Here is a 27,531-nt window from a genome sequence, read left to right on the forward strand (position 1 = left end):
CTTCTCCATTTCTTCTTCTTTGTAACTGCACGTTACCCAGGTGGTCACTGCAAGGAGGTTCGTACTTGCAAGTTGCAAGGTGCTTAAGGTGGTGACTTTTAGTCCGTTGGTGTTCACAAGGTGCTCGCAAGGTGCTTCGTGCTCCCAAGGTGCCTATTTTATAATTTTGGTTATATCTGGTTTATGAGTATGGTTATGTAAATATTGTTATTTTGCTAGACGTGTACGAGTAGAGTATGATTATAAGTTTTTTGGTTTATGAGTATGATTAGAACTTTTTGTTTGTTTGTTTGTTATCTTGTCTGAATGAGAATTGTGATTTCTGGAGGGGTAGATTGGTACTGGGCTTTGTTTGAGGGGTAGACTTATTAGGTTGTTTTTGTGTTAGAAAATAATAATCATCCCCACTAAAGAATGGCTTGATTGGTACTGGTCTTTGTTTGAGGGGTAGACACAGACATTGGGTTTGCATGATGAACAAAATTTGAGTTAGGCTTGTTTGTGGTTGGACTTTGGTATTGTTGAGGGTTGAAGTCAGATAAGTTGTTGTTTGGTGGACCTCAATTACTGGGAGTCTATTAGTACTCTTGCGGGGGAAGTGGTTCTGGGCTATTTTTTTCCCTCTTTTGGTTGCCACTAGTGGTGTTCCTCTCAATAGGGAGTTGTGGACTGACGAGTACTTCTCAATTATTGCTGATATTGTTGGAGGAGTGTGGTTGAGGTGGTGGCTTCAAGCTACTGTTTCATTGTCAAACATGGAAATGTTTGTTGCCGAAATGAGAAGTGACTCATTCTAGCTTCTAGGGATGGCAGAGACGGGCATGTTACTTGAGTTCTTCGGCAAGAGGTCATGTTATGGAACCCCATATACTTGAATAGAATGAATATAGACAGTATTGAATGTGCTATAAACAAAGAGTCCTCCCAAAATTTACTTGGAGTAGTAAAATTCACTTAGAGTTTGTTAATCACATAATTTATTATGGTTACTTGCTAGTGCTTATTAGTTAATATAGATAGGAGTAGTGAATTCTAAAACTACATGGTCGGTCTTCTACTTCTTTGCATATGAATTTGAAAACTTGGTTGCGGGAAATCTAAAAGTTTGATGTCAACATCAGAAGCAATGACATAATAAATGACTAAAGCAATATATTAAATATCCTCCTATGTGAAGATGTGTATTAGAATTCATTGACAATGGGATAGTCATTATCTGATGTAAACCAAATTGTAGCATATAATTTGTTGTACCCAGATGAATTCAATCCACTTTCAATAGTTTCAATAATTTAAATGAAGGAAACAATCCTGAATAGCCAGTTGCCATCAGGTATGAAAAGAATCACAGATCTAATACATTTGGAATTCTTCCTTTGTTTTTTCAAAAACCTCTTTAGTAATAATGACCTGATTACCATCAGCTCCCTTAATTTCCAATGTTGGTTTCTGATAGAATCCAGTACCTTGCAATGCATATGCAATTAAGTCATCATACCCAATACCAATTCGCTCTATAAACCAATTTGGTGGCAAATATATTATTTTAAATTTCTTCACAATGTTGTAGCATTGTCAACTAAGACAAACATGATTTGTATATTAGAATTTAAATAGGCAACAATACCCTTAAGCATGCATAGCCTCACAAGTCATACCATATGTATGAAGTATAATCTTATCAAATCTTTCAGCAACATATCCAAAAAAATTCAACAACAAATATTAGCAGGTATTTTGCCACTTTCTAGCAGGTGACAAGATTAATGATTATATTCTACATGTATCAAAGCTCATCCCTTTTTTAGTTTTTCTTGTATAGATTGAATTGAACACAAGTCCAAAGCTATTTTGGCATTGTCAATTTTAGTTTTGATAATAGATTGTTTCCTTCTTTTAAAGCAATTAATTGCTTAATTTTTTAAGGATGAGGTAGTTGTACGTACCCCATTGATCTCCAATTGGTACGCTATTGGGGGATTAATGTGCAACTTCTTCATTGGAGACTAGGAAGAAAAATGATTAATTAAGTTGGTGCTCTTGTTTTTTTTTTTTAATTCTGATTCTAAAGTTCGGCGTGACTGCTCTTAAGATTAAGAAGCTCATGGGCATGGTTGCTCTAGTAAATTTGGGATATATGTTACTTACAAGCATTGGCTTATACTTAGCCAATTCTGTCGCACACACATTCATGGTGCAAGTAGTGTGCTTGTGCCTCTTTTATTGTACAATCAAGGAAGAATAACATAGGGAAGGGAAAGGGTTGTGATTGTGTTGTGTGTGTGTGTCTATTTTTTTTGTCACTACTTCTGAAGCTCAATATATTAGTTAACATCAGTTTTCTATAGAAAACCGATGTTAATCTATTACATCAACATCGGTTTTTCTAGAAAATCTAGAAAACCGATGTTAAGTAATACATTAACATCATTTTTTCTAGAAAACCAATGTCAACGTTCATCATGCATACACTTATTTTACTGTAGTTCTTTATATATAACATCGGTTATTTAGAAAACCGATGTTAGAAATCTTATGTTAACATCGATTTTTCAAAATCGATGTTAACGATAATACATTCAACATCGGTACTTTCAACATCGTTTTTAAAACTGATGTAGAATGTCGTAAATAACTGATGTTAAAAGTGTATTTTCTAATAGTGTTAATTTTGATGTGTTCGGTTTTCGATTTCTAACCCTAATTTTGTGTTGGATTTGGTTAATTATCGGTTTTAGGCGTCAAAGGTGACATGGCAGCATGATTTAAATGCAAATCAGCATGTGGCTGCGGCGGGGTACCTTGCTCAAGGTGGTCGTGCGGCTTCCATAGAAACTGGGACCAAGCTTTACATTTCAAACTTGGATTATGGTGTTTCCAATGATGATATTAAGGTAATAATCATCTCTTTGTTTTTCTTGTACTTTGTGTTTGTTTTTTATTTGGCATGACCTTGAATTTTCACGCTGAATTTTAGTATGAGACATGGCGGTGATATTTGGGAGTTTGTAAGAAATCCTTGTTTTGTATTGTTTGTTGCTAGTGTTTGCATAGTTTGGGAGAGGTCCCTTATTTTATTTTATTTACAAACGAAGAAGGTACTTGAACAAATTATGTGAGGGATGCAACAGGTTATTGTTATGTGAACTCTGAAGTGTATGTTTGTGCAAGTATCTTTGTGATTTTGTGTATGTTGGGTTCTAGGGATTATCAACTCCTTCTTCCTTCATCTAGTTCCCCCTATTCTTGCACACACACAACACATCCTCCATCTAGTTCTCCCTATTCTTGCACACACACAACACAGGATAAAGGATCTCAAACCAGCAACACCTTTTTCATTTGTACATCACCTTAACAAATATATTGCAACGATCATCGAGCAATTTATACCCATTAACCTTTATAACAAATTATGGCTAATAGATTAAAAGGTGTCATTAATCAGTTGGTAAGAGTTGTGCTCAAAGTAGTTTGTCTCACAAAGATATGGTAGACAACATTATTTATTATTGTCCAAGAAGTAATTCATTCCATTAAAGATAAAATAGATTTATGACCATTAAAAGGCTTAATATGATGATACTTAATAGATTAGTCTTTTTGGTTGGTTGTGCTTAAGTCTTTTTGTAAAAATGATAGGCATAACGAAAATTCTTTGATGATGAAACTCTAACGTTATTGTGAAATCCATTTCCCTCTCCTAGATGCAGTTATTGTGGAATGGTGAAATAAGAAATGTATTTTGTCGTAGCAGAGGCATACAGTTAGGGGATTCTTTATTAATTTATGCAATTGTTGCATCAAGGTTTGAGGAAATGGGGATAGCTATCCAAAGATGGCCATAAACTCTCTCACCTCTCTCAAATTGAAATTATCAATAATTGCCGTGATTTGTTCCGCCAAAGCTGGGGTCAATGTGTCAACAAAGATAAAACTTAAAATTTTGTTTTCTAGGAATGGAATGCCGTGGCAATTTTTCAAGATGGAAATTGGTCATGCTTTTTGTTAGAAAACATGGTTAAGAGGAGAGAATTGTGAGAAAAATAGAATGTATTAAATAATGAAAAAGGTAATTTTACAAGGAGTATAATAGGACTTATATAGTCAATCAGAGCAACTAATTTTTTTTAAATGATGTAACCAATACGTAACAAGGAGTATAATAGGACTTATAATAAATAGGACACTAGCATAGCAGCTTTAATATTCATGATAGACGACAACAAGAATTATTCATGCTAGAATCCAGAATTTTAATGCATGAGAGAACATTTTAGTTATGATAAAGTATGCTACATTTTAGTTAGAGAAAAAACATATATAGGTGCTTCTAAATTGAATTTAACTCGTGTGATTGTTATTAACTAATAGTAATAGTTATGATTTAGTGCTTTGCACCTGCTCGAACTTTAATGCGTTGTCAAGAAGATTTTTGAGTCATACAAGATACTATTGGACTGTGGCCAAATAATGGATAATTGGGTATGGTATCATTTGGGTCAACTTGTAATTTTACATTTTGAATTTGTTTTTCTGGAAGGGGGGTGCTGGTAGTAATTTATGGAGTTACAGGAAGTGACAGTCTACTTTATATACTTCGTGCGGGCCATGATCAGCTTAACAGGAACCCAAAACAAAACCAATTAAGAATTAAGAACATTGTTAGAAGGGTTGATAGAGATAAAAAAAATATTTACATTTTATATATTTTCCTTTTAAGTAGTTAGGAGAAGGCACATTTGTTAGAAATTTTCCTTCCCTATATATATGATTTGTTAGACAAGAATATCATATGTTTCGTCATTTAAATTTTGTTAATAATGGCGTATTGTTCTCTCAAGGTTTTGTTTGGTGTTGTGCTCTATTTCTTTGCGTTTCAACATTGCTACGCTGATGCAAACTCAACACTGGTTGTAAATGCTGCTTCCAATAATGCAACAGCAAGGCAAATTCCTAACACATTTCTTGGAGTATTCGTTGAGGTAAGTTTTCTCCTTCTCATTAGCTAATTATGCTTGCTTACTACTAAGAAAATGGGTGGTATTTTTTTCTTCATAGTGCACTTTAAATGAACTTAAGCTATTTTCCAAACATATATAAATCATGATATTTCCGCTCCTTCCAAGATCTAGTTTGACCCCTTTAATGCTAAACAGGTTTTTAAATAGTTTAATAAATACTAGATGATTTCAAGACATTGTATAATAAAGGTTACTCGTTGAACTTTGTTGCAAACATGCACGATCTTTTTGGTACTCATATAACTTTATTCTTATTTTATCCTTTCCTCTCTTTGCCTTGTTCTTTGGTCTTCGTTTGTGACTTCTCTATTTCACTGGAAACCCTCTCAAGAAATAACTTATAATTTAAGATAACTTCTTTTGTTATTTACCAAAAATAACTCATTTTCTTTTAATTTTTTTTTTATGTGTAATGTATATTAACGTTATTAATGTTGAATAGAATAAATTTATATGATAAATTGTATTTATAATGAAATTTACGGTAAAAAAAATTTAAAAAAAGTTGCATTATTATCCATACAACGACACATATACTAATTTATAGAGTAATATTTGTCTTGTTATCTCTTTTTATTATAACACATCACATTTCATATTTCTTTCCCTTTTTTTCTAAAATAGATTCTATAAATGTGCTGTGTATATATCATCATTCAAGAGAAAATGATTTTATGGTAGCCTAAGGTTAATATACTGTATATTCACTCAAGGTTACACTAAAATAAAGTTTCTTTTCACTCGTGTGAATATGTTGCAACCTTCTTTTTAGTGAAACTATTCAATTGAAAAGTCAAGGAAGGAGTTCTAAAGTCTCCATGTGCCCTTGAACAATCCAAAACCACAAAATATGACTGGCCACCGTATTACCCTTTTAATCTTCCCACGAAAAGTCCACAATTCCACAGTTTTCAAAATAAATGTTGATTAAAGTAATTAGAAAAATATAAAAGATAATGATTAACCGCTAAATAATTGTACTTTGATGATAAAAAATAAAGTAAAATTTTCTTTAAAAATAATTATTTAACAGTTATTTGCGCTTAATTGTTATGAATTGATGTTTTCCCAAATCTTGGCTACTGATATAAAAACTGGAGGTGCTAAAAGCAAAAAGTTGGAGAAATTACGAAGAAAAGAAAAAAGCCCGCAACAAGGCCCATCCCAAATGCCTCGCTCAGCGTGCAGCTCGCGCTGAGCGAGCCAGGATACACAAGCACTAAGCGAGGCATTAAGCACAAGAGTTGGTACTCACGCTCAGCGCGCGTAACAGAAACAGAACGCGCTAAGCGAGAGGAGCTCACTAAGCGCGAGATCCAACAAAACAGAGTGCGCTAAGCGAAAGGTGCCCACTAAGCGCACGATCTACACGCGCTAAGCGAGGAAGGTCGTGCTAAGCTAGCCTACGAAGGCTCAAAGTCCACTTCAACAGCTATAAATAAAGAGCCAGACCAAGGGGAAACAACACACCGAGTCTCAGAGCACTCTCACTCCCTAAAGCCTGAGAACTCCTACTCTCTTCTCCCTTTTGTATCCATTCTTTCTTTTCCCCCTCTCATTGTAAAGCTATCATGACTATGAGTGGCTAATCCCCTAGTTAGGGTCTGGCAGGCCTTAAAAGCCAAGTGATGTATGGTGTACTTCAAATTTATCAATGCAAAAGGATTCATTTCCAGATTTTTCTATTCTATTATCTTCTTTATTTTATCTTGCATTTTCATCTTTACATTCTTTTGGGGGTTAGATGCTCGAGAGAGGGTAACTTCTAATAAGATTTAAAGAAAAGATGCAAGCATTTATTTTAGAGATTAAATGCTCAGGAGAAGGTAACTTCTAATAGAACAAGAAAAGATATCATAAGGAAATCATTGCTAAACATAGAATGGTAACTTTATGCCCATGCATTTAGCAAACATCTAGAATTTATTCTTCATGCATTTTATTTATTGAGTCTTTTCAAAGGAATTTGGGAGATAGGTAAATAAAATAGGCTTGTCACCGTGAGACATCAAGGGCAATTAAATGGATAGATATGGGTAGAATAGATGCAATTAAATTGATAAAGAAAAACCATAAATTCATACATCCTAGGCCAACAAGGTATGCCAGGTCTTAACATTCGCATTTCATTGAATTTACTTCTTTAATTATTTCGTTTTAATTCTCTTACTTTTTATTACTCCCTTTAATCGTTTCCTATTCTTTTTTCTATCCTTTTTTCTATTAATTCGTCACTTATAAATTGAAAAGTATCCAAGATAAGTAAAACACAAAATCCCTGTGGAATTTGACACTCGGACTTCTGAGATTTATTACTTGGACATTTGGTACACTTGCCAAATGCCTAACAAGTTTTTGGTGCCGTTGTCGGGGATTTTGTCTTCGTACTTGGTTGTCATACCTTTTCAATTTGTAAGCAATTATTTTATTCTTTATTTTGCATTTTTTTTCTTTCCCATTCTTTCTTCCATAATTTGCACGGGTGGTGCTTGTTTTTGTGTATGCGAGGTAGAACTGCAGCTAGTGATATAGCCTCTATCAACTTGGAAATTGAAACCACTTGCAGTCGTAACAACACTGCAAGAAGAAGAAGGGAGCAAGAAGCGCACGAAAGTGATTACACCTCACCTCCTCCTTCTCCACAAATCCATATTCAAATGGAGGAGGAACATGCACGACGAGTCACACTAGAGGACTACTCTAGTACAACTACTCCATAGTTTTTTACAAGCATTGCAAGGCCGGAGGTTCAAGCGGCCAACATCTCTTATCCTCACTCTCTCATCTAATTAATTCAAGGAAACTTCTTCCATGGTCTACCAAATGAGGATCCTTATGCTCACCTTGCCACCTATATCGAGATTTGCAACACGGTCAAAATAGCTTGAGTCCCTGAAAGTGTTATACGCCTTAATCTCTTTTCCTTTTCACTAGCAGGGGAGGCAAAAAGGTGGTTACACTCCTTCAAGGGTAACAACTTGCGATCATGGGAAGAAGTCGTAGAGAAGTTCTTGAAGAAATACTTCCCAGAGTCAAAGACCGCTGAAAGGAAGATGGAAATCTCTTCATTCCATCAATTTCCTAATGAATCCCTCAGTGAGGCACTCGACCGTTTCCACAGATTACTCAGAAAGACGCCTACACATGGGTACAGTGAATCGGTGCAACTAAACATCTTCATAGATGACCTGCAATCACAATCAAAGCAACTACTGGATGCACCCGCAGGAGGGAAGATCAAGTTAAAGACACCGAAGGAGGCAATGGAACTCATAGAAAACATGGCGGTCAGTGATCACGCCATCCTTCGTGATCGCACATATGTGCCAACAAAGAGAAGCCTTCTAGAACTCACCACCCAAGATGCAAACTTGGCTCAGAACAAACAATTGTCTCGACAGATAGAAGCCTTAACGGAGACCCTTGGCAAACTTCTGCAACAACTACAAGCAGTAAGCCCCCCTCACTCTTCAGTCATGCAAATAGGGGGATGCCACATCTGCGGAGGAGCACACAAGCCAGGGCAATGCATAGCCCAAAAAGATTCTTCCAGGGGTATAAACTACATGGGAACTCAGAATCGCCATGAATTCCAAGGCTACAACCAAGGAGGACCACCGGGATTCAACCAAGGCAAAGCGAGAGGAGCTTCCTAAGCGCAAGGGAGGAATTTCACACAAGGCTTGAGCTGGAGGAATCATCCGAGGAACCAATTTAACAAGGAGCAAGGAAGCCAACAAGCCCAGAACTCCAACCAAGGGATAGATCTTTATGAGAAGACTAGCAGGCTTGAGGAGACACTTAATCAATTTATACAGGTAACTATGTCCAACCATATGAGCACAGAAGTCGCCATCAAGAACCTGGAGATACAAGTGGGGCAATTAGCCAAACAAATGGCTGAAAGACCCACTAGTAGCTTCGGAGCCAACACAGAAAATAACCCGAAGGAAGAATGCAAGGCGGTGTGGACTAGAAGCTCGCAGAGAACTGAAGGAGACCAGTCTGAGGAAGGAAGGGCAGACAAAGACAGAGAGAAAGAAGAGGAGAAAAAGGAAGAAAAAGAAGGAGAGAAGACAGTCTTAATCCCTAAGACCAAAAGCCAGTTAGCCCGAGAGGCTAGGAAAAAAGAGCCACCAGTCCCTCTAAAGGAGCCTCCATATCCTTTAGTGCCATCAAAGGAGAATACGGAGCGTTACTTCAAGCGTTTCTTAGAAATATTCAAGGGGCTGGAGATAACCATGCCATTTGGGGAAGCCTTACAGCAGATGTCGCTCTACACCAAATTCATGAAGGACATCCTCACCAAGAAGGAGAAGTACATTGACAGCGAAAACATTATGGTGGGAGGCAACTGTAGTGCAGTGATACAGAGGAAGCTGCTAAAAAATTCAAAGACCCCGGGAGCGTGACAATCCCTTGCACCATAGGGAATGATTCAATAGGGAAGGCTCTCATTGACTTAGGAGCAAGCATCAACTTGATGCCCTTGTCAATGTGTAGGAGAATTAGAAACTTGAAGATAGATCATACCAAGACGACGCTCCAGCTAGCAGATCGATCAATCACCAGATCATACGGGGTAGTGGAAGATGTCCTGGTCAAAATCCGCCATTTTACCTTTTCGGTAGATTTTGTCATCATGAACATAGAAGAAGATGCGGAAATTCCTCTTATCCTAGGCAGACCCTTCATGCTAACTGCCAACTGCGTGGTAGTTATGGAGAATGGCAATCTGGAAATGAGTATCGACAACCAAAAGATAACCTTCAGCATTTTGGAAGCAATTAAATGCCCAAGGGAAGATAGAAGGTGCTTCAAGGTGGAGGAGGTAGATAAAGAAGACGTCGATATTCTCTAGACCACTTCACTGGATAAAGCTCTGAGCAATGTTGAGGATTGTCTATCCAGTGAGGAAGAGAAGGATCTAAGGTCTTGCTTGGAAGACTTAGATCATGGAGGAAACATTCCTGCCAAGGGGACCAATTGTGAAGAACTGAGAAGTAGGAATCCATATGAGAAGACCAAGCTGGTCGGGCCAGACACTCCACCACCTTCACAGTCACCTTCCCAGGTTGCGCATCATCAACAGGTCGCTTGGCAGGAGTCCAGCCCTCTACTAATAGGGGGGTGAGCCTTCCGGAGCCGGAGCTGAAGAGGATGTCATGGCAAAATTGGCAGCTACTAATTGGGGCCCATGGCTAGACTTGGGTTGAAAAATAAATAAAAATAATAATAATAATAATAATAATAAATAATTTGGTCTATAAATAATTTTTAATTCAATCACAAGGTTTTAGTTTTATTTTCTCTCAAATAATTGCATGATAAATTGTGAAGTCACTTTTTAAGTTTTTCTGAAAGGGTTCAACACTTGAAATGTTGCATGACAAATGTGAAAATGCTGGGTTCCTAGAAGAAAGATTCAGTCAAGCAGTGGAACATGAATCACAAAGAGAGAAAAGGTTAGCTTGGTGGAAAAAAATAATGGTCTAGTAAACTGATAACTTTATCTTGTCCCGGTGAGCTGTGTGAACTTACCTATGAGAGAATGTCTGTTTTTAAATTCCTAATTTTGCATCATTATTAGACTGTTAGATTATTTACATAAGGTGGATATGATCAAGACCATGCTTCTTTTTATTTTAGCCACTTAGCCAAAAAGCCAACTTGTGATGAAATTTATCCCTTGCACCCTTGTTGAGCCAAAATTAGTAATTATTTTTCTAAATAAAACCCCTGAGCCTAATTGTGATATCTTTGACCTTGTTTTAGGGTTTTAAGAGAGCATGAGGGTTTTAGTCATGATAACCCCCAATTTGGGGGATGGCTAGAATGAAGACGGTCTTGGGAATGTAAAAGTAGCACTTAATAGGGCACCCTCACAAAAAAAGTATAAAAATAAAAATAAATTTGCAAGCCCACGGTTTTCGAAAAAAAAAGCAAAAAAATTGCAAATAAGGGCAGAAAAGAAGAGGTGCCATAAGTGCAAAGTTGGAAATAAGAAAAATAGAGTGCATAAGTGTTGTTAGAATAATAAAGGCTGAGAAATAAATAAGCCTAGGCAGAATAAGGGAAAGTTTTTCTAGGATGAATGCTCTCTTATAACCTTAAGTTTTTGAAATCCCAAAAGAACCATGATTTCTTGTTTAGCCAGGCCCCATTACAAGACAATAAAAGTCCTTAGTGATCCACCAAATGTAAGTAAGAATAACTTTAACTGAAATGAAGTGCAAAATTTTGGAATCTTTATTGCAGGTCGTAGAAATTTCAAACACTCACCCCAAACACTTGTGCATAGAGAGAAACACTAACCTTGTGAGGAAAGTGAGGCAAGCCAACTTGATTGATTTTCGATACTAACCAATTTCATCTTGATGTTGTTTGTGCTTCCATTGCGAGATTATGACAAATGCAAAAAGGACTAGTTGAAGAATCTGAGAAATAGCATCCATTGAAAGTGTTGGAATAGTCAAAGCCTGCTTTTATTTTGATTTGCATGGGGACAAACAAAGTTTTAAGTTGAGGGATTTTGATAACTGCTAAATAATTGTACTTTGATGATAGAAAATAAAGCAAAATTTTCTTTAAAAATAATTATTTAGCAGTTATTTGCGCTTAATTGTTAAGAATTGATGTTTTCCCAAATCTTGGCTGCAGATATAAAAACTAGAGGTGCTAAAAGAAAAAAGCTGGAGAAATTATGAAGAAAAGAAAAAAGCCAGCAACAAGGCCCAGCCCAGATGCCTCACTTAGCGTGCAGCTCACGCTGAGTGAGCCAGGAGACACAGGCGCTAAGCGAGGCGTTAAGCACGAGAGTTGGTACTTGCGCTTGGTGCACAACACGCGCTAAGCGCGTGTAACAGAAACAGAATGTGCTAAGCGAGAGGAGCTCGCTAAGCGCGAGATCCAACAGAACAGAGTGTGCTAAGCGAGAGGTGCCCGCTAAGCGCACGATCTACACGTGCTAAGAGAGGGCGGTCGCGCTAAGCGAGCCTACAAAGCCCAAAGCCCACTTCAGCAGCTATAAATAAAGAGCTAGGCCAAGGGGAAACGTCACACCGAGTCTCAGAGCATTCTCACTACTACCTAAAGCCTGAGAACTCCTACTTTATTCTCTCTTTTGTATCCATTCTTTCTTTTCCCCCTCTCATTGTAAAGCCTTCATGGCCATGAGTGGCTAATCCCCTAGTTAGGGTCTGGCAGGCCTAAAAAGCCAAGTGATGTATTGTGTACTTCAGATTTATCAATGCAAAAGGATTTCTTTCTAGGTTTTTTTATTCTATTATCTTGCATTTTCATCTTTAGATTCTTTTGGGGGTTAGATGCTCGGAAGAGGGTAACTTCTAATAAGATTTAAAGAAAAGATGCAGACATTTGTTTTAGAGGTTAAATGCTTGGGAGAGGGTAACTTCTAATAGAACAATAAACCAAAGATATCATAAGGAAATCATTGCTAGACATAGAATGATAACTTTATGCCCATGCATTTAGCAAACATCTAGAATTTATTCTTCATGCATTTTATTTATTGAGTCTTTTCAAAGGAATTGGGAGATAGGTAAATAAAATAGGTTTGTCATCGTGAGGCATCAGGGGAAAGTAAATGGATAGATGTGGGTAGAATAGATCCAATTAAATTGATAAAGAAAAACCATAAATTCATACATCCTAGGCCAACAAGGTATGTCAAGTCTTAACATTCACATTTCATTGAATTTCCTTCTTTAATTATTCCATTTTAATTCTCTTACTTTTTATTACTCCCTTTAATCGTTTCCTATTCTTTCTTCTATCCTTTTTTCTATTAATTCATCACTTATAAATTGATTAAGTATCCAAGATAAGTACAACACAAAATTCCTGCGGAATTCGACACTCGAACTTTCGAGATTTATTACTTGGACATTTGGTACTCTTGTCAAACGCCTAACAGATAATTAGACCGAAATCACCTTTCATGAGTTTGTTACGAAAATTGAATCATAACATTTAGCATTTTCCTATTATGAATAATGATTGATTAATTAATTAATGAGGAATAGTAATTTAAATAGTGATCATACATTGATTTAATACATTACACATAAATTTTTCCTACTTTAGTTGAGTAAATATAATATGATTTAATATTTCTTGAGCAGCTAGCAGAGGACCTCGGGGCATTGCCGATATGGGTGTTTAACGCTGGTATATTTTTCTTCCCTAAGTTGAAAATTATTCTCAACAAAATTTATTTGAACTTGTCTCTGTTATCTAATTAATTGAATGTCTTATTTAGGTTTTGACCTTAATGATGAAATTGATACATCATCCATAGAATCCTATGTGCAAGTACCACTTTCTTCCCTTGCTTTTGTCTTCTAATTCTTTCTTTATGAATTTATATATTTATATTTACTATTATTCTAAAATCTTGGCATTAAAAGGACGCCCTCGATGGCATTGAATTTGCAAGAGGCTCTCCTACATCGCAATGGAACTATCTTAGAAAGTCTTAGAAAGGGTATTTTCTAAGACGGTTGTTAGCTCACAACCGTCTTAGAAAGTATCTTTTCTAAGACTTTCTAAGATGGTCCCAGTTAATAACCGTCTTAAAAATGGTACTTTTTAAAACGGTTGTTTAATGACAACCGTCATAGAAAGTTAAACTTTTTTAGGATGGTTGTCTTATAACCATCATTAAAGGTCTCAAGTTTCAACAATATTGGATATAAAGAAGGTTTGTAACTGTCGTTGAATGCATCTATTAACCATCATTAAATGTCTTTTTTTTGCAGTAGTATACAAGAGGGTTGAATTACTAAACTTTGTGCAGGACGTAGAAACATATTAAAATGACATGTTGGACTAGATGTTGGGCTTAATGAAACGTGAGTTTTCTATCCATGAACTTGGGATTTGAAATGCTAAGCTTGCAAACTTTAAACATGGAAACATATTAAAATTTATGAAATCATAATTGAATAGGAAAAAATAAATTAACATGGCGGTGCATGCATTTTGTTGGTACACCATATACATGTCATGTGTGAACTAATGGACAAAATATAAAATGGACCCAAGTTTCCCATATTATTTATTTTTAAAAAAATCATAAGTTTCCCAGATTATTTTTATATCCCATAATATCTGTCATATACTAATGCTTTCAAGTTCTCACTCGCTGCTTTTGAGTTCAACTCATTCCAATCATGGTCACGTTAGGAATATGGTGAATTGGAGTGTTCATTCTTTTATCTTTATCTCAGTTGCACATTATTTCTAACATGGTGAATATAATTCATTTTCCATTAATTGTCAAGTATTGACATTTGTCATACCCTAATTTCGTCCGGGGACCTTTGCTTGATGACATGCGACTTTTCTTTGGTCCTTGTGAGGTGCTTGACACCCATCATTAGGCAATTTGTGAAATTCCGGGACATGCCGAAAAACAAAAGAAAATATTGATGCACAATCCGTAAGGTTCCGTGACACACCGGAAATCAAATGGAAGCATCGTTGCACAAATAAGTGAGGTTCCGTAACGTTCCGTAAGTCAAAAAGGGGATGATTATGTAATCCACAAGGTCCCATAACATTACGGAAAGAAAACAAGTATCGTTACGAAATTCGTAAGTTTCCGTAACTTTACGAAAAAAGAATCACAAAAAAAAAGCAGGGGGGTGTACTTAGTAAAAATGGGGGTGCAAATAGCACCCAGGCCCACTTGGGCCCTCCAGAATATTCCTCCAAGAGGCTGTTGCTTCTGGAGGAAGCAACCCTGCTCGCCTGGGCGAGCTGGGCGGCAAGCATCTCCCCTATTTTGCTATAAATAGGGGAGGAAGTGAAGAAGAAAAGGGTCAGCCCCTTAGGCACTTCTCTCTCTTTCGAATTTGCTTGGAAAAATTGTTTCCGTGAAGAAAATCTAAGCTGAGGCGCTTCCGAAACGTTTCCGTAACGTTTTCCGTGAGGAATTTCGCAAAGGTTTTCGACCGTTCTTCGACGTTCTTCATTCGTTCTTCATCGTTCTTCGATCTTCAACGGGTAAGTACCTCGAACCAAGCTTTTCGATTCATTCTATGTACCCATGGTGGTCCACATTGTGTTTTGTATATTTTTATTCTCATTTCATTTACTTTTTTATACCCCCTTTTGACGTGCTTAAGCCATTTTACTTAAGTCATTTCTCGCTTAACCTAAAAATAAAATAAATTTCCACCGATCGTTTGAATTGTATTATCCGTAAACTTCGGTTAAAATGAATTCCGACCGTTCGGTCGTGCCGTAACCACGTTGGAAATCAAAAAAAGAGGTAAAAAATAATATAATAATAAAAAAAAAAACATCTTTTAGGTAAAATAAAGCGGAAAATCAATCGGACGTTTTCTCTTTGGGATTTCTCGTTCTTAACCGAATTGACTAATAACTAAAGTGAAACTAAGGTTAAAATCAACTCGCCTAGTCAAGCTCGTCCATAAAAATAGGTTTTTGAAGTTTGTCATTTCAATTTCTTACTAAGTAAAATGAATCATTCTCAAGGTCCAACGCCTTAAAATGATCACCTCTTAAGTAAAAAAGAATCACTTGATAAGAAAGAACTACGTAGGTCTGATTTCCTCATCGCAATTGAGAAATACGTAGGAGCACAGGGAAACACCCTTGTCGACCACAAAAAGAGAAAAATATAAAAAGGGTATAAAGGATATAAAGACATAAAAAAGGGAACATAAAAATCAAAGTCATGTTTGCACATTCGATTAAAGGCTGTCGTCCCTTGGGACGGACGTGTGGGGTGCTAATACCTTCCCCGTGCGTAAATACAACTCTCGAACCTTTCACTTAAAAGTTCGTAGATCGCGTCTTTTCCGGTTTTTCCGACGTTTTCCTCAAATAAACGTTGGTGGTGACTCCGCGCGTATTCCTTTCATGGAACACGCATCCAGCGAGTCACGCGTCGCCCTCCCGCCGAAGGGTAGGTTGCGACAACATTCATATCATGAATGCTGGTGAAATGTTAGTAGGAACTTCAAAAGTTTTCTTAATGGATGAGATTTCAACTAGTTTGGATAGTTCCACAACCTTCCAAATTGTCAAGTTCTTGAGGCAGCCAGTGCATGTCATGGATGTTACAATGATAATCTCTCTTTTACAACCTCCACCAGAAACATTTGACTTCTTTGATGACATTTTCTTGCTTTCAAAAGCCCACATTATCTACCAAGGTCCACACAAGAATGTTCTCAATTTTTTTGAGAGCGCAGACTTCAAATGCCCTAAAAGGAAAGTGTCACAACCTACCCATCGGCGGGAGGGCGACACGAGGGCTCACGGGTGCGTCTTCCATATGAGGAAAATGCGCGGAGTCACCACCAACGTTTATTGAAAGGAAAACGTTAGAAAAATCAAAGGAAACTGGTCATAAAGAATATTCCAGATTCAGGAGTTATGTTTACGCTTGAGGAATGTATTAGCACCTCTCGCGTTTGTCCCAAAGGACAACAGCCTTAGATTTAGAGTTGCGTGAAATCATGTATCCTAAATTTTTTGTCTCTTTTTATTTTTGAGGTCAACAAAAGCAGGGCTTTTGCTCCTACGTATCCTCCATCGAAGAAGAAATCAGACCTACATAGTTCTCGCAAAAGGCTGTAAAGTGATGTGTTGATTTTACGCTTTCAAACGGTCCATGTTAACCGATAAAAGCAAAGAGGATCGTTTAAGATGTTGGACCTTAAAACGGTTTTCTGTGATTTTTGCGGACAAAGCCTGATTTGTGAGTTGATTTTAGCCTTAGTTTCACTTTGGTTATTAGTCAATTCATTCAAGGAAACTTTCAAAGAAAAACGTCCGATCGATTTTTTTTATTATTTTATTTAAAGATACTTTGATTATTTTATTATCATTTTGCCTTTTTTGGTTTAACCGAGGTTACAGCGTGAACGATCGGTTAGATTTTGTTTTAACAATGATTAAACGAGATTACAACGCAAATGATTGATTGAAATTCATTTTATCATTTATTAGGCGAGAAAACGGCTTAAACGATCGGTTAAAGCTCGTTAAAAACGGAAGAACAAGAAACTAAAATTGAACGAAATAAAGATGAAAGACAAAAAACAAGAAATGAATTAAAAGTCTCGGATTTGGAAACTTACCCGTTGAAGAACGAAGAACGGAGGAAAACCTTCACGGATTTGCTTACAGAAACCTCTCAGAAGCGTTACGGAAGCACGTCTGCTTCGATTTTCTTCACGGAAACAATTTTTTTCACCCAAAACAGCTGAAATGCATTGCAAGGGGAATCAGGCACCCTTAGAACAACCCCCTTTTGCCTTTTTATAGGAAAAAGGGGGAGGAGTTTGCCGCCCAGCTCGCCCAGGCGAGCTGGGTTGCTTCCTCTAGAAGCAATCCAGCTTCGAAAAATACACTGGAAGGCCATTTCAAAATTTCAAAATTGCTATTTGCACCCCCCATTTTGATAAGTTCACCCCCCTTCTTTCGTAATTTACAGAAAATTTATGGAAGTCTATAGGACTTGATTTTCTTCTTTTTTTCTCTTCCTTCTCACCCATATTAAGTGAAATATGCTTATTTAAGGTTATGGGAATTTTACGGAAGCATTATGGGTGTCACGGAAGCCCCGGAAGCCATTTTTTTAACAAAACGGGGGAGGTGGTTGCCACCCGGCTCGCCCAGACGAGCTCAGCTCACCCAGGCGAGCTAGGTTGCTTCCACCTTAAGCAAGAAAATGCCGAGAAACCTCTAAAAGGGCCCAGATTTGAAAATTACTACTTGCACCTCCCATTTTACTAAATACACCCCCTTTGCCCTTTGTTTGCTGATTCTTTTTCCGTAACGTTACGGAACCTCATGAATTACGTAACGATACTTGTTTTTTTTCCGTAATGTCACGAAACTTTACAGATTACGCAACCATCCCCTCTTCGGCTTCTGGAATGTTACGGAACTTTACGAATTGCACAATAATATTTCCTTTCGACTCCCAACATGTCGCGGAACTTCACAGATTGCTTAACGATGGGTGTCAAGTTCCTCGAAGCGGTCAAGCGAAGGTTGCATGCCATCAAACAATGGTCCCCGGACGAAATTAGAGTATGACAGTTGCCCCTCTTTACTTACCTTTTATCGGATATAGGAGGAAAGTAAAGATAAGACACTGATTTCCTACGTCTTAGCCTTTTCCGTAATTAACCTATGATGATTCCCGAAGGCCATCCTTGCCCATCATGGGGATTTAATTGATCTTAATCACAATAGTTCCAACCAAAACGATTGGAAATGATTGACTCTCATCTCTCCTTCTTTTTTCTCTGCACAACACAAAACAAAACAAACAAAAAATAACATAATATACACGTATACACATTTTTGGTGAAGGAACCGATTGGGAAAATAACAAAAACTATATTTTCCCCTCACCGGGGGCTCCGTACTTGATAACGAAGGACGCATGAACAGCGCTAGGCAATCAATTCATGGGACTCTGGACTCAATGATTGAGGATGCACGAACAGCGCTAGGCAATCAAATCGTGGGGCTCCAGACTCAATGATGGAGGATGCATGAACAGCGCTAGACAATCAATTCATGGGGCTCCGGACTTGATGATGGAGGATGCACGAACAGCGCTAGGCAATCAATTCGTGGTGCTCCAAACTCAATGATGGAGGATGCATGAACAGTGCTAGGCAATCAATTCATGGGGCTTCGGACTTGATGATGGAAGATGCACAAACAACACTAGGCAATCAATTCGTGGGGCTTCGGACTCAATGGTGGAGGATGCATGAACAGCGCTAGGCAATTAATTCATGGGGCTCCGAATAAGATGATGGAGGATGCACGAACAATGCTAGGCAATCAATTCGTGGGGCTCCGCACTCAATGGTGGAGGATGCATGAACAGCGCTAGGCAATCAATTCATGGGGCTCCAAATAAGATTTGATGGTAGAGGATGCACGAACAGCGCTAGGCAATCAATTCGTGGGGCTCCGGACTCGATGCTAGAGGATGCATGAACAACACTAGGCAATCAATTCATGGGGCTCTGGACTTGATGATGGAGGACGCATGAACAGCGCTAGGCAATCAATTCGTGGGGCTCTGGACTCAATGGTGGAGAATGCATGAACAGCGCTAGGCAATCAATTCATGGGGCTCCGAATAAGATTTGATGGTGGAGGATGCACGAACAGCGCTAGGCAATCAATTCGTGGGGCTCCGGACTCGATTTGACTTTAGGATCGAATGGTCCACCGGGTTCTTTCACCTAAAAGGCGAACATGCTTTAGCAAGGAAAAATAAATCATTCACGAGAGCACCATATTTTAGAGAAACAATATGCTTATGCCAAAATAGTTTTCCTTGTAACCGAAAATGAAGGATAGGATGTCAACGTTTAGCTTTTAAATGAACATTCAAGGGAATAAAATCACTCATAGTGTATAAAAACTCACACAGGTAAGTGTTTTACCCTAATTCCAAACCATAGTTGCACCATGACTTTATTTTGCACATGATTTCATATCGAACCAAAAGATTACACGCACGATCACAGACCAATAGGATTTTCTCGAGGCTAGTGTTTTTGGAAAGAAAGCTGGGTGTTTCGGTCTTTTCCTCCTTGTTTATATGGGGCGGGACATCGCCAGTTGGGAGCGACCTTGAATGGCAATCCCAAAGGAAGAACCACTTCAAAAATGGGTTTTCCCTTTGCCGGCGGTCATTTATCTCGCCAAAAATTTATCTGGTCCGAAGACCTTCTGTTCTCTTTCTTGGTTTCCTTTATTGATCGGGAATTATATTGTTTTCCTCCGATCTTCGATCGGGAATCCTTCTTTTCCTTTTCTTTTCTTTCTTTTCATTTCTTCATTTTTATTTCTTTCTCTCCCTTTTTTTCGATCTTTGATTGGGAATTCGGGTTTTAGCATTCGTTATTCGCTCTCCCTTGAGGAGATTCTGCTGTCCTCTTCTTCGGGGGGAAGGATGAGGATCCTCTTCATGGGCCAAGGTTCAAGGTAGCTTAAGGTTGTGTCTCAACATAGTCTTTTTGCCGTGCGTGCCTGATTTTGATATTTGGGGCAAAACAAATTCATGTGTCAGAGTGTCGGTTTCGGGTTAAACTCCCATATTATTTCCACGAGGCGCGCGTAACAATGATGATTTGGAAACAACGCGCAAAATTAGTCATGCATACAGCTAGGTGGGTACTCAAGTGTCCAGTTTATGGCATTATGATACTAAGGCTTGGGATTTACGCAAGTAGACCCAACGTTCCCAAATTATGTTCTTTCATTGGTTCAACGAATCCATCCATTCTTATCTCGGTTATTTTGGAAAATAAACTCTTAGCATCAATTTCTTGTTTCCAAAAGATATGTTTTCTCTCTACGAATGATTTGTGCTTCCTTATGACCATAACATGCCGACCTTCGAGGTCTTTCTTTCTCTTTTCTTTTTGTTTCATTTTTTCTTATGCATGTTTGCAAAAAACTATACATCCATCGCTATCTATGAGAAAAGATTTTTTTTTCTCTATACACCTACGTTCCTATACACGAAAAAAAACTTTTTCCTCTATATACACACGCATTGAAAAACTCTTTCTCTCTATACCGACATGGTCTATATAAAATCTCTATTCCTTTTCAAAGATTTCTTTTCCCCTTTTCAATATACACTCGTTGTTTATATAAAAATTTCCTTTATATACACTCATTGCTCATATACAAGAATTTCTTTTCACACATTGTTTATATACAAAAATTTCTTTTCTTTTCTTTATATACAGATATGACATTTTGTTCACAACGTCTCTTTCTTTCTCTATTCTTGGCGTTATTATGACGTTTGTTCGTTTTATTTTAGGATGACATTCCTAAACGAAAACTCTACACGGTTCTGGAATTTCAACAAATATTATTGACAATAACGAAATAAGCACTAACGCAACAATCCAAACAAAATGTATGCACAAAACAAATGACAATCGGAAAAAAAATAACAAAAACAAACATTAGTCCCTGCATGCTATCATGCGTTGAGTCTTAGAGATAGCAAAAGAATGTTTATACGGATAATCACTTGGGTATTTCTGCCTACCCCTTAACTTCACGAGTTAGTACTGACAGAGGTTGTCTTTGCGGAAGACGACGAAACGTATGCACAAAACAAGAGAGAATCAAAAAACAAAACAAATGTTAGTCCCTCAAGTTATAGAAACAAGATAGCATACACATTGAGTCTTAGAGATAGCAAAAGAAAGTTTATGGGTTACCGTCGGGTATCTCCGCATGCCACCGGACTCTTGGGTCACGGTAACAAAGGTGGGGTGGTCGACAAAAGCAGGGCTTTTGCTCCTACGTATCCTCGATTTGTGATGAGGAACTCAGACCTACGTAGTTCTTGATAACTGTGAGACTAAAACAATCTCGGTGTTTTTTTTTTCACTAAAATGCGAACATGCTTTACTAAACAAACAAAACCTCCAACTGATCAGAGCAACATATGATGTTTTTTTTTTTTGATGAAAAACAATGTGTCTATTGGGGAAAGAGAGTATGCTGATGAAATTTTCTCATAACCATAAATGAGATTTTGGATGTTAGCATTTCGTTTCTAAATGACCATTTAGAGGAAACACTAGGTTCAACAAAAATAGAAGAAAATCACTTAAAGTGTATCAACCTCACACAGGTAAGTGTTTCATCCTAATTTCGAACCATAGATATGTCATGACTTGATTTTGCAAATCAATTCCTATCAAATCAAAGATTACATGCGTGATCATGGATCAATAGGACTTTTTCTTGGGAATGGTTTGTTTCTTTGTGGGAATTTTGGCTTTGAGTGTTCTTGGCCTTTTCCTTTTCTGTTTTTGTTTAGTGTGAGGTGAACAAGCCACCGACACACAAGATTTTGGTTGGCAATCAAAGGGAGAGGACCACTTTAGGACGTGGTTTCCTTTCTTTTTTTGTTTACTTGGTGACAATTCAGTATTCTTCAGATATTGTCTGGTGCAAAGACCTTTCTGGATGTTTCTTCTGTTTTCTTCTGATCCTTGATCGAGAATTTTCTTTCCTTTTTGCTTTCTCCCACTCTTTGATTGGGAATTTTCTTTCTTTTTTGCTTTCTCCCACTCTTTTGATTGGGAATTTTCTTTCTTTTTTGCTTTCTCCCACTCTTTGATTGGGAATTTTCCTTTTTTTGTTTTCTTTCGAGGACAAAGATTGATATTCTCACCCTGGGTCAAGGTTTATGGTAAGTTGGGATTTTGGCTCAAGGCTTGTAGAACGGCTGGACATGATATATGTCAGGGTTTGGCCAGCAGTTCGGGGATAAGGGGATGTCCCACATTATTTCCATGATACACATGCAACAATGATGATTAGAAAATTTTATGCAAAACCGGTCATGCATGCACCCATGTGGACACTCAAGCATCAAGATTTTATGGTTATGTGACACTAGGGCTCATGATTCATTTTCCCTATTTAAGTCAACCCAGTATTTCCAAAATATGTTCTTTCATCAATTCATGCATTCATCCGAGTCTATCTTGGGCGTTCGGGAAAATTTTCATAGCATTCACTCTTTAGGTGTATACACATTTTTTCAAAAACTGGTTATGATCAGTGAATTCTTTTTTCAAAGAAAAGCTGGAAGTTATTTCTTTTCAAAAGCATGCTGGCATTTTAGCCGAAAGATATATTTTTTGTTCTTGTTTGTTTATGTTTATGTTTTTTTTTTCATGAGGTATTTTGCTAGCTAAACATATGTATATTTTTGTGAGGTATTTTTGCTATATACGGTATCTTGCTACCTAAACATACACACACACACACACACACACACACACACACACACACACACACACACACACACACACACACACACACACACACACACACAGATATATATATATATATACACACACACACACACACAGATATATATATATATATATATATATATATCTGTGTGTGTGTGTGTGTGTGTATGTTTAGGTAGCAAGATACCTTGGATACGCACTACCCCCATTTCGAAAAACACTCTGGAATGCCTAATTCAAAATTTTAAAATTGTTATTTGCACCCTCCCCCATTTTGATAAGTTCAACCCCTTCTTTCGTAATTTACGAAAAAGTTACGAAAGCCTATAGGACTTGATTTTCTTCTTTTTTTCTCTTCCTTCTCACCCATATTAAGTGAAATATGCTTATTTAGGGTTATGGGAATTTTACAGAAGCATTGCGGATGTCCCGGAAACCATTTTTTTAACAAAAACAGGGGAGGTGGTTACCACCCAGCTCGCCCAGGTGAGCTCAACTCGGCCAGGCGAGCTAGGTTGCTTCCACCTTAAGCAAAAAAATGCCCATAAACTCCCTTTGCCATGAAAATTACTATTTGCACCCCCATTTTACTAAATACACCCCCTTTGCCCCCTTTTTTGCTGATTCTTTTTCCGTAACGTTATGGAACCTCACGAATTACGTAATGATACTTGTTTTCTTTCCGTAATGTCACGAAACTTTACGAATTACACAACCATCCCCTCTTCGGCTTCTGGAATGTTACGGAACTATACGGATTGCGCAATAATGTTTCCTTTCGACTCCCGACATGTTGCGGAACTTCACGGATTGCTTAACGATGGGTGTCAAGTTCCTCGAAGCGGTCAAGCGAAGGTTGCATGCCATCAAACAATGGTCCCTGGACGAAATTAGGGTATGACAGAAAGGAATTGCAGACTTTGTACAGGAGGTTACTTCAAGAAAGGACCAAGAGCAGTACTGGTTTCCATGGGACAAACCATATCGATATGTCAACAGTATTGGTTCTTCCTAGTAATGTTCAAACACACCAACTTAGTTGGTTTCTTCACTTTTATCGGAATGTGTACTTTGCCCTGAATGGTTTGAAATGATTTTTCTATTGGTGATCTGCTAGGACTTTGTCATGTTTTCAACCTTAATTTCTCTGCTTGAATGTTAAAATTTATACCAAATATATGTCAGTTATTATAAATATAATAGTAATTTAAAATTTAAATATAATAGTAATTGTTATAATTTAGAATTAAATATCATTGAAATAAAATTTTAAAGTTTATGCTTCAAAATTTTATTAGGTCTCATGAGGGAAAATATTGAGCTTTCACCTAGTTTGCACTGCAAATCAAATGTTGGATCTTAATTTCTATTATCGTTCTTGGAGAGCATTGGTTTTTCTTGATAGTGAAAGTTGATTTTCATATATGAAGAAAGGTTGTGAACATGTGTTGCTACTCTCTTCCCTCACTTTTCTTGATAGTGGTAGCACTCTATTTGTTTATTTATTTTTCATCCGCAAATTTCTAATAACAAAAAAGAGATTAGTCTATTAGTTTAAATGGAATGAAACAGTGAGACCATACTCTGAAAAATCACATAAAAAAGTCTTGATATTATTATTAGTTGTTGTTATTATTATTATTATTATTATTATTATTATTATTATTATTATTATTATTATTTCATAATATATGAAATTCAAATAACATGTGGCTAGGAATAGAGATCTGAGATTGATTGTAAGAAATGTATATGAAATTTTTAATTTTTTAAAGACAAAACACATTCTAAGACGGTGATTTGAAAAACCGTCTTGGAATGTTTGCATTCTAAGACGATTTTTTTTTTGGAAAAACAATCTTAGAATCCTCAAAATATTTTAATTTTTTTTATAAAAAATCATTCTAAGATGGTTCTCAGAAAAATCGTCCTAGAATGTCTAAATTCTAAGACTGTTTTCTCAAAAAACCATCTTAGAATCCTCAACATATTTTAATTTAAAAAAAATTCTAAGAAGGTTCTTTAAAAAACCATCTTAGATTCCAAACATTCTAAAACAATTACTTTCTTGACAACTGTCTTAGAATTATAGTTTTTCTTAGACGGTTTTTTGGGAACTGTCATCATAGATGTGAACATTCTACGACATTGCATACGACGACGGTTAATAACAGTCGTAGAATGGTCTAAATAATCGACATATAATATGGACCTTAAACATAAAAAATGATATATGCCTAAGAACTTTCTAAAATAAACATATACAAAATTGAGAATTGGATAAAAAAAATGTAGATTTTCCAAAATATATACACAAAAATTCCAAAAAAAAAAATAGAATATCAAAATAACAATAAGGAATTAAACGAGGATCAAATTTGCAATGATCATCCTCAATTTAAAAATACTATCTCTTTTCCAAAAAAATATTGCTTTTTAAATTTACATAGTAAAATGTAATTTTTCATCAAATATATAATATCCATAAATTAAAATAAAAGGTTTTCCAAAAATATTATTTGTGATTAAATACATCACTTTAATCATTAATTACATTTTTCAATAAGATTGGGGTAAGAAATACTTACAGACTGATTAATTTTTCATAAAATGATAAAATACATCCATAAATCTAATTTGAAAGTTTTGTGACAGATTTTGTGAATTATAAATTTGCGAGTAACAAAAATTCATAACAAAATCCTTCACTAAACCGTTCATATTTTTTGTGAAGGACTTTGTGGCACACAATTTTGTGACGAATACAATTGTCATAAAACTCCTCGCTAATCATTACGTATTTATTTTGTGACACCTTATCCATTGGACAACTTTGAGATGAATAAATATCCGTCAAAGAACCTAACAAAATTATTTTTATTTATTTACTGACAGAGTGACAGTTGTTTTATAGAGGGTAAACACTTCACTATCTCCGTTACTAAGTAAGAAAATAGTTTGTCCATCACAAAAACATATTATCCATCTCAAAGGTAGTCACTATTAGTGAGGGAATGTAATCCGTTATTGAGGTTCGTCGCTAATTTTAATTTTTCTAGTATTGGATAAAAAAACTATTAATTGAAAAAGAGGTGGAGGGGGTGTTACAAGACTTAGGTGATAGGTGCCCCACTTAGTGCTAAGGAGGAACATTCAATCCTATGTGGCATGAGAAATCAAGATAAGAACCTTTGCCTTTGGATGTATCATCATCTCTAGTCATTTTTCTCATCCACCAGGCAAAAATCAATGAAATCACATGCAATGTCATATAATTATGTCTTCAGTGGTGCCTTGCAATGTGATTTAAATTGTCCCCTTCCTCGCTCGTCCTTTCCCTGTAGGATTCTCTACATATATATCACATTCAATCTCTCAACTTCAGAAATACAAAGGTGTTCAACATGCAGCAAGTAGAGAACATAAAATTTGATGTATCAATCTGAACAAGATGAAGGGTTCCTTTCCTGACCTTTTTCTTAACAATCTGAACCACATCCTCATCACGAAGATTATGACTAAGACCACAATGTTTCGGGTAGTGCCTTGCACTAGTACCCCAGACCAGAAGATACCCTTCACCAAAATTTTGTGTACATGGTTGCAGAAGTCTTCTATAGTGCAGTCACCTTTATCCAACAACAATTTTAATTTTTCCAGAGAAAGTGATATCCATGTATGATGGATTAGAAAATTAAAAAAAGGATTCAAAGGTTTTCAAAATAGTTAAATATATTAAGGGACACTAGTTCGCAGTAAGCATAATGTTGATGCAACATACAACATAAATGTTGGTTTTAATGAATAAAGGCAATGTTCAAAAAAACAGAGTGAATAATATGAAAATATTTTGAGGAGAAACAGAATCGTAAGAGTACTTTTATTCAACTACCACACAATATATTTATAATGCTTGCAGCCACAAAAGAAAACAGAAAAGCTAAATAGAAATACTTTCTCCTAAAGTTTAGCAACCACTACTTTGACTAAAAAGACTTATTCAATAACTGAAATAATAAAAGATAAAGATGTCACGTGCAGTCCATAAAGCAGTTTTCTTAACACTCCTCCTTGCTTTAGGATCTGCAAAGTCCTAACTTCTTTCTTAGAAATTCAAACTTGCTAGTTGGTAGTGGCTTGGTGAATAAGTCTGCAACCTGGTTTTCTGTTTTGCAGTAAACAAGAACAACAACTCCATCTCTTTGCACTTCCCTTACAAAGAACAACTTGATATTAAAATACTTAGTTTTCCCATGAAAAACAGGATTATGGGAAATGGCTATGGCAACTTAATTGTCAACAAAAATCTGTGTACTCTCCTTTTACTCCATGTTAAGATCAATCAAGATTTTTTTAAGCCACAAAACTTGGTTAACAGCAGCGGCAACAACAATAAATTCGGCTTCAGTCGTAGACTGAGCAACTATATCTTGTTTTTTTGAGCACCATGAGAAAGCACCTGATCCAATGCTAAAACAGCACCCTGAAGTACTCTTCATATCATCGATAGAGCCACCCCAATCACTATCTGAGAAACTTGTTAGATTGAACTCTTTAGTTCTCTTGAACTTGATGCCAAAATTGCTAGTGCCTTTGACATATCCCATCACCTTTTTTGCGGCCTTGAGATGCATTTCACTTGCATAATTCATAAACCGAGATAAAATGCTTAC

At 36.6% G+C, this 27,531-nt stretch overlaps 1 protein-coding gene across 1 annotated transcript; it reads left to right on the forward strand.

Moving 5' to 3' along the window:
* The first annotated feature begins 8,848 nt into the window (after window positions 1-8,848).
* Window positions 8,849-9,436, forward strand: LOC106799505 (uncharacterized). Its single transcript, XM_014778271.1, has one exon. The coding sequence runs from the start codon at window positions 8,849-8,851 to the stop codon at window positions 9,434-9,436; it is 588 nt and encodes a 195-aa protein (XP_014633757.1).
* The last annotated feature ends 18,095 nt before the right edge of the window (window positions 9,437-27,531 follow it).

This window comes from Glycine max, chromosome 1, assembly GCF_000004515.6.
Source record: "Glycine max cultivar Williams 82 chromosome 1, Glycine_max_v4.0, whole genome shotgun sequence".
Lineage (NCBI taxonomy): Eukaryota > Viridiplantae > Streptophyta > Magnoliopsida > Fabales > Fabaceae > Glycine > Glycine max.

Coding starts and splice junctions, on each gene's coding strand:
- LOC106799505 (XM_014778271.1), top strand. CDS start 8,849: ATGTCCAACCATATGAGCACAGAAGTCGCCATCAAGAACCTGGAGATA.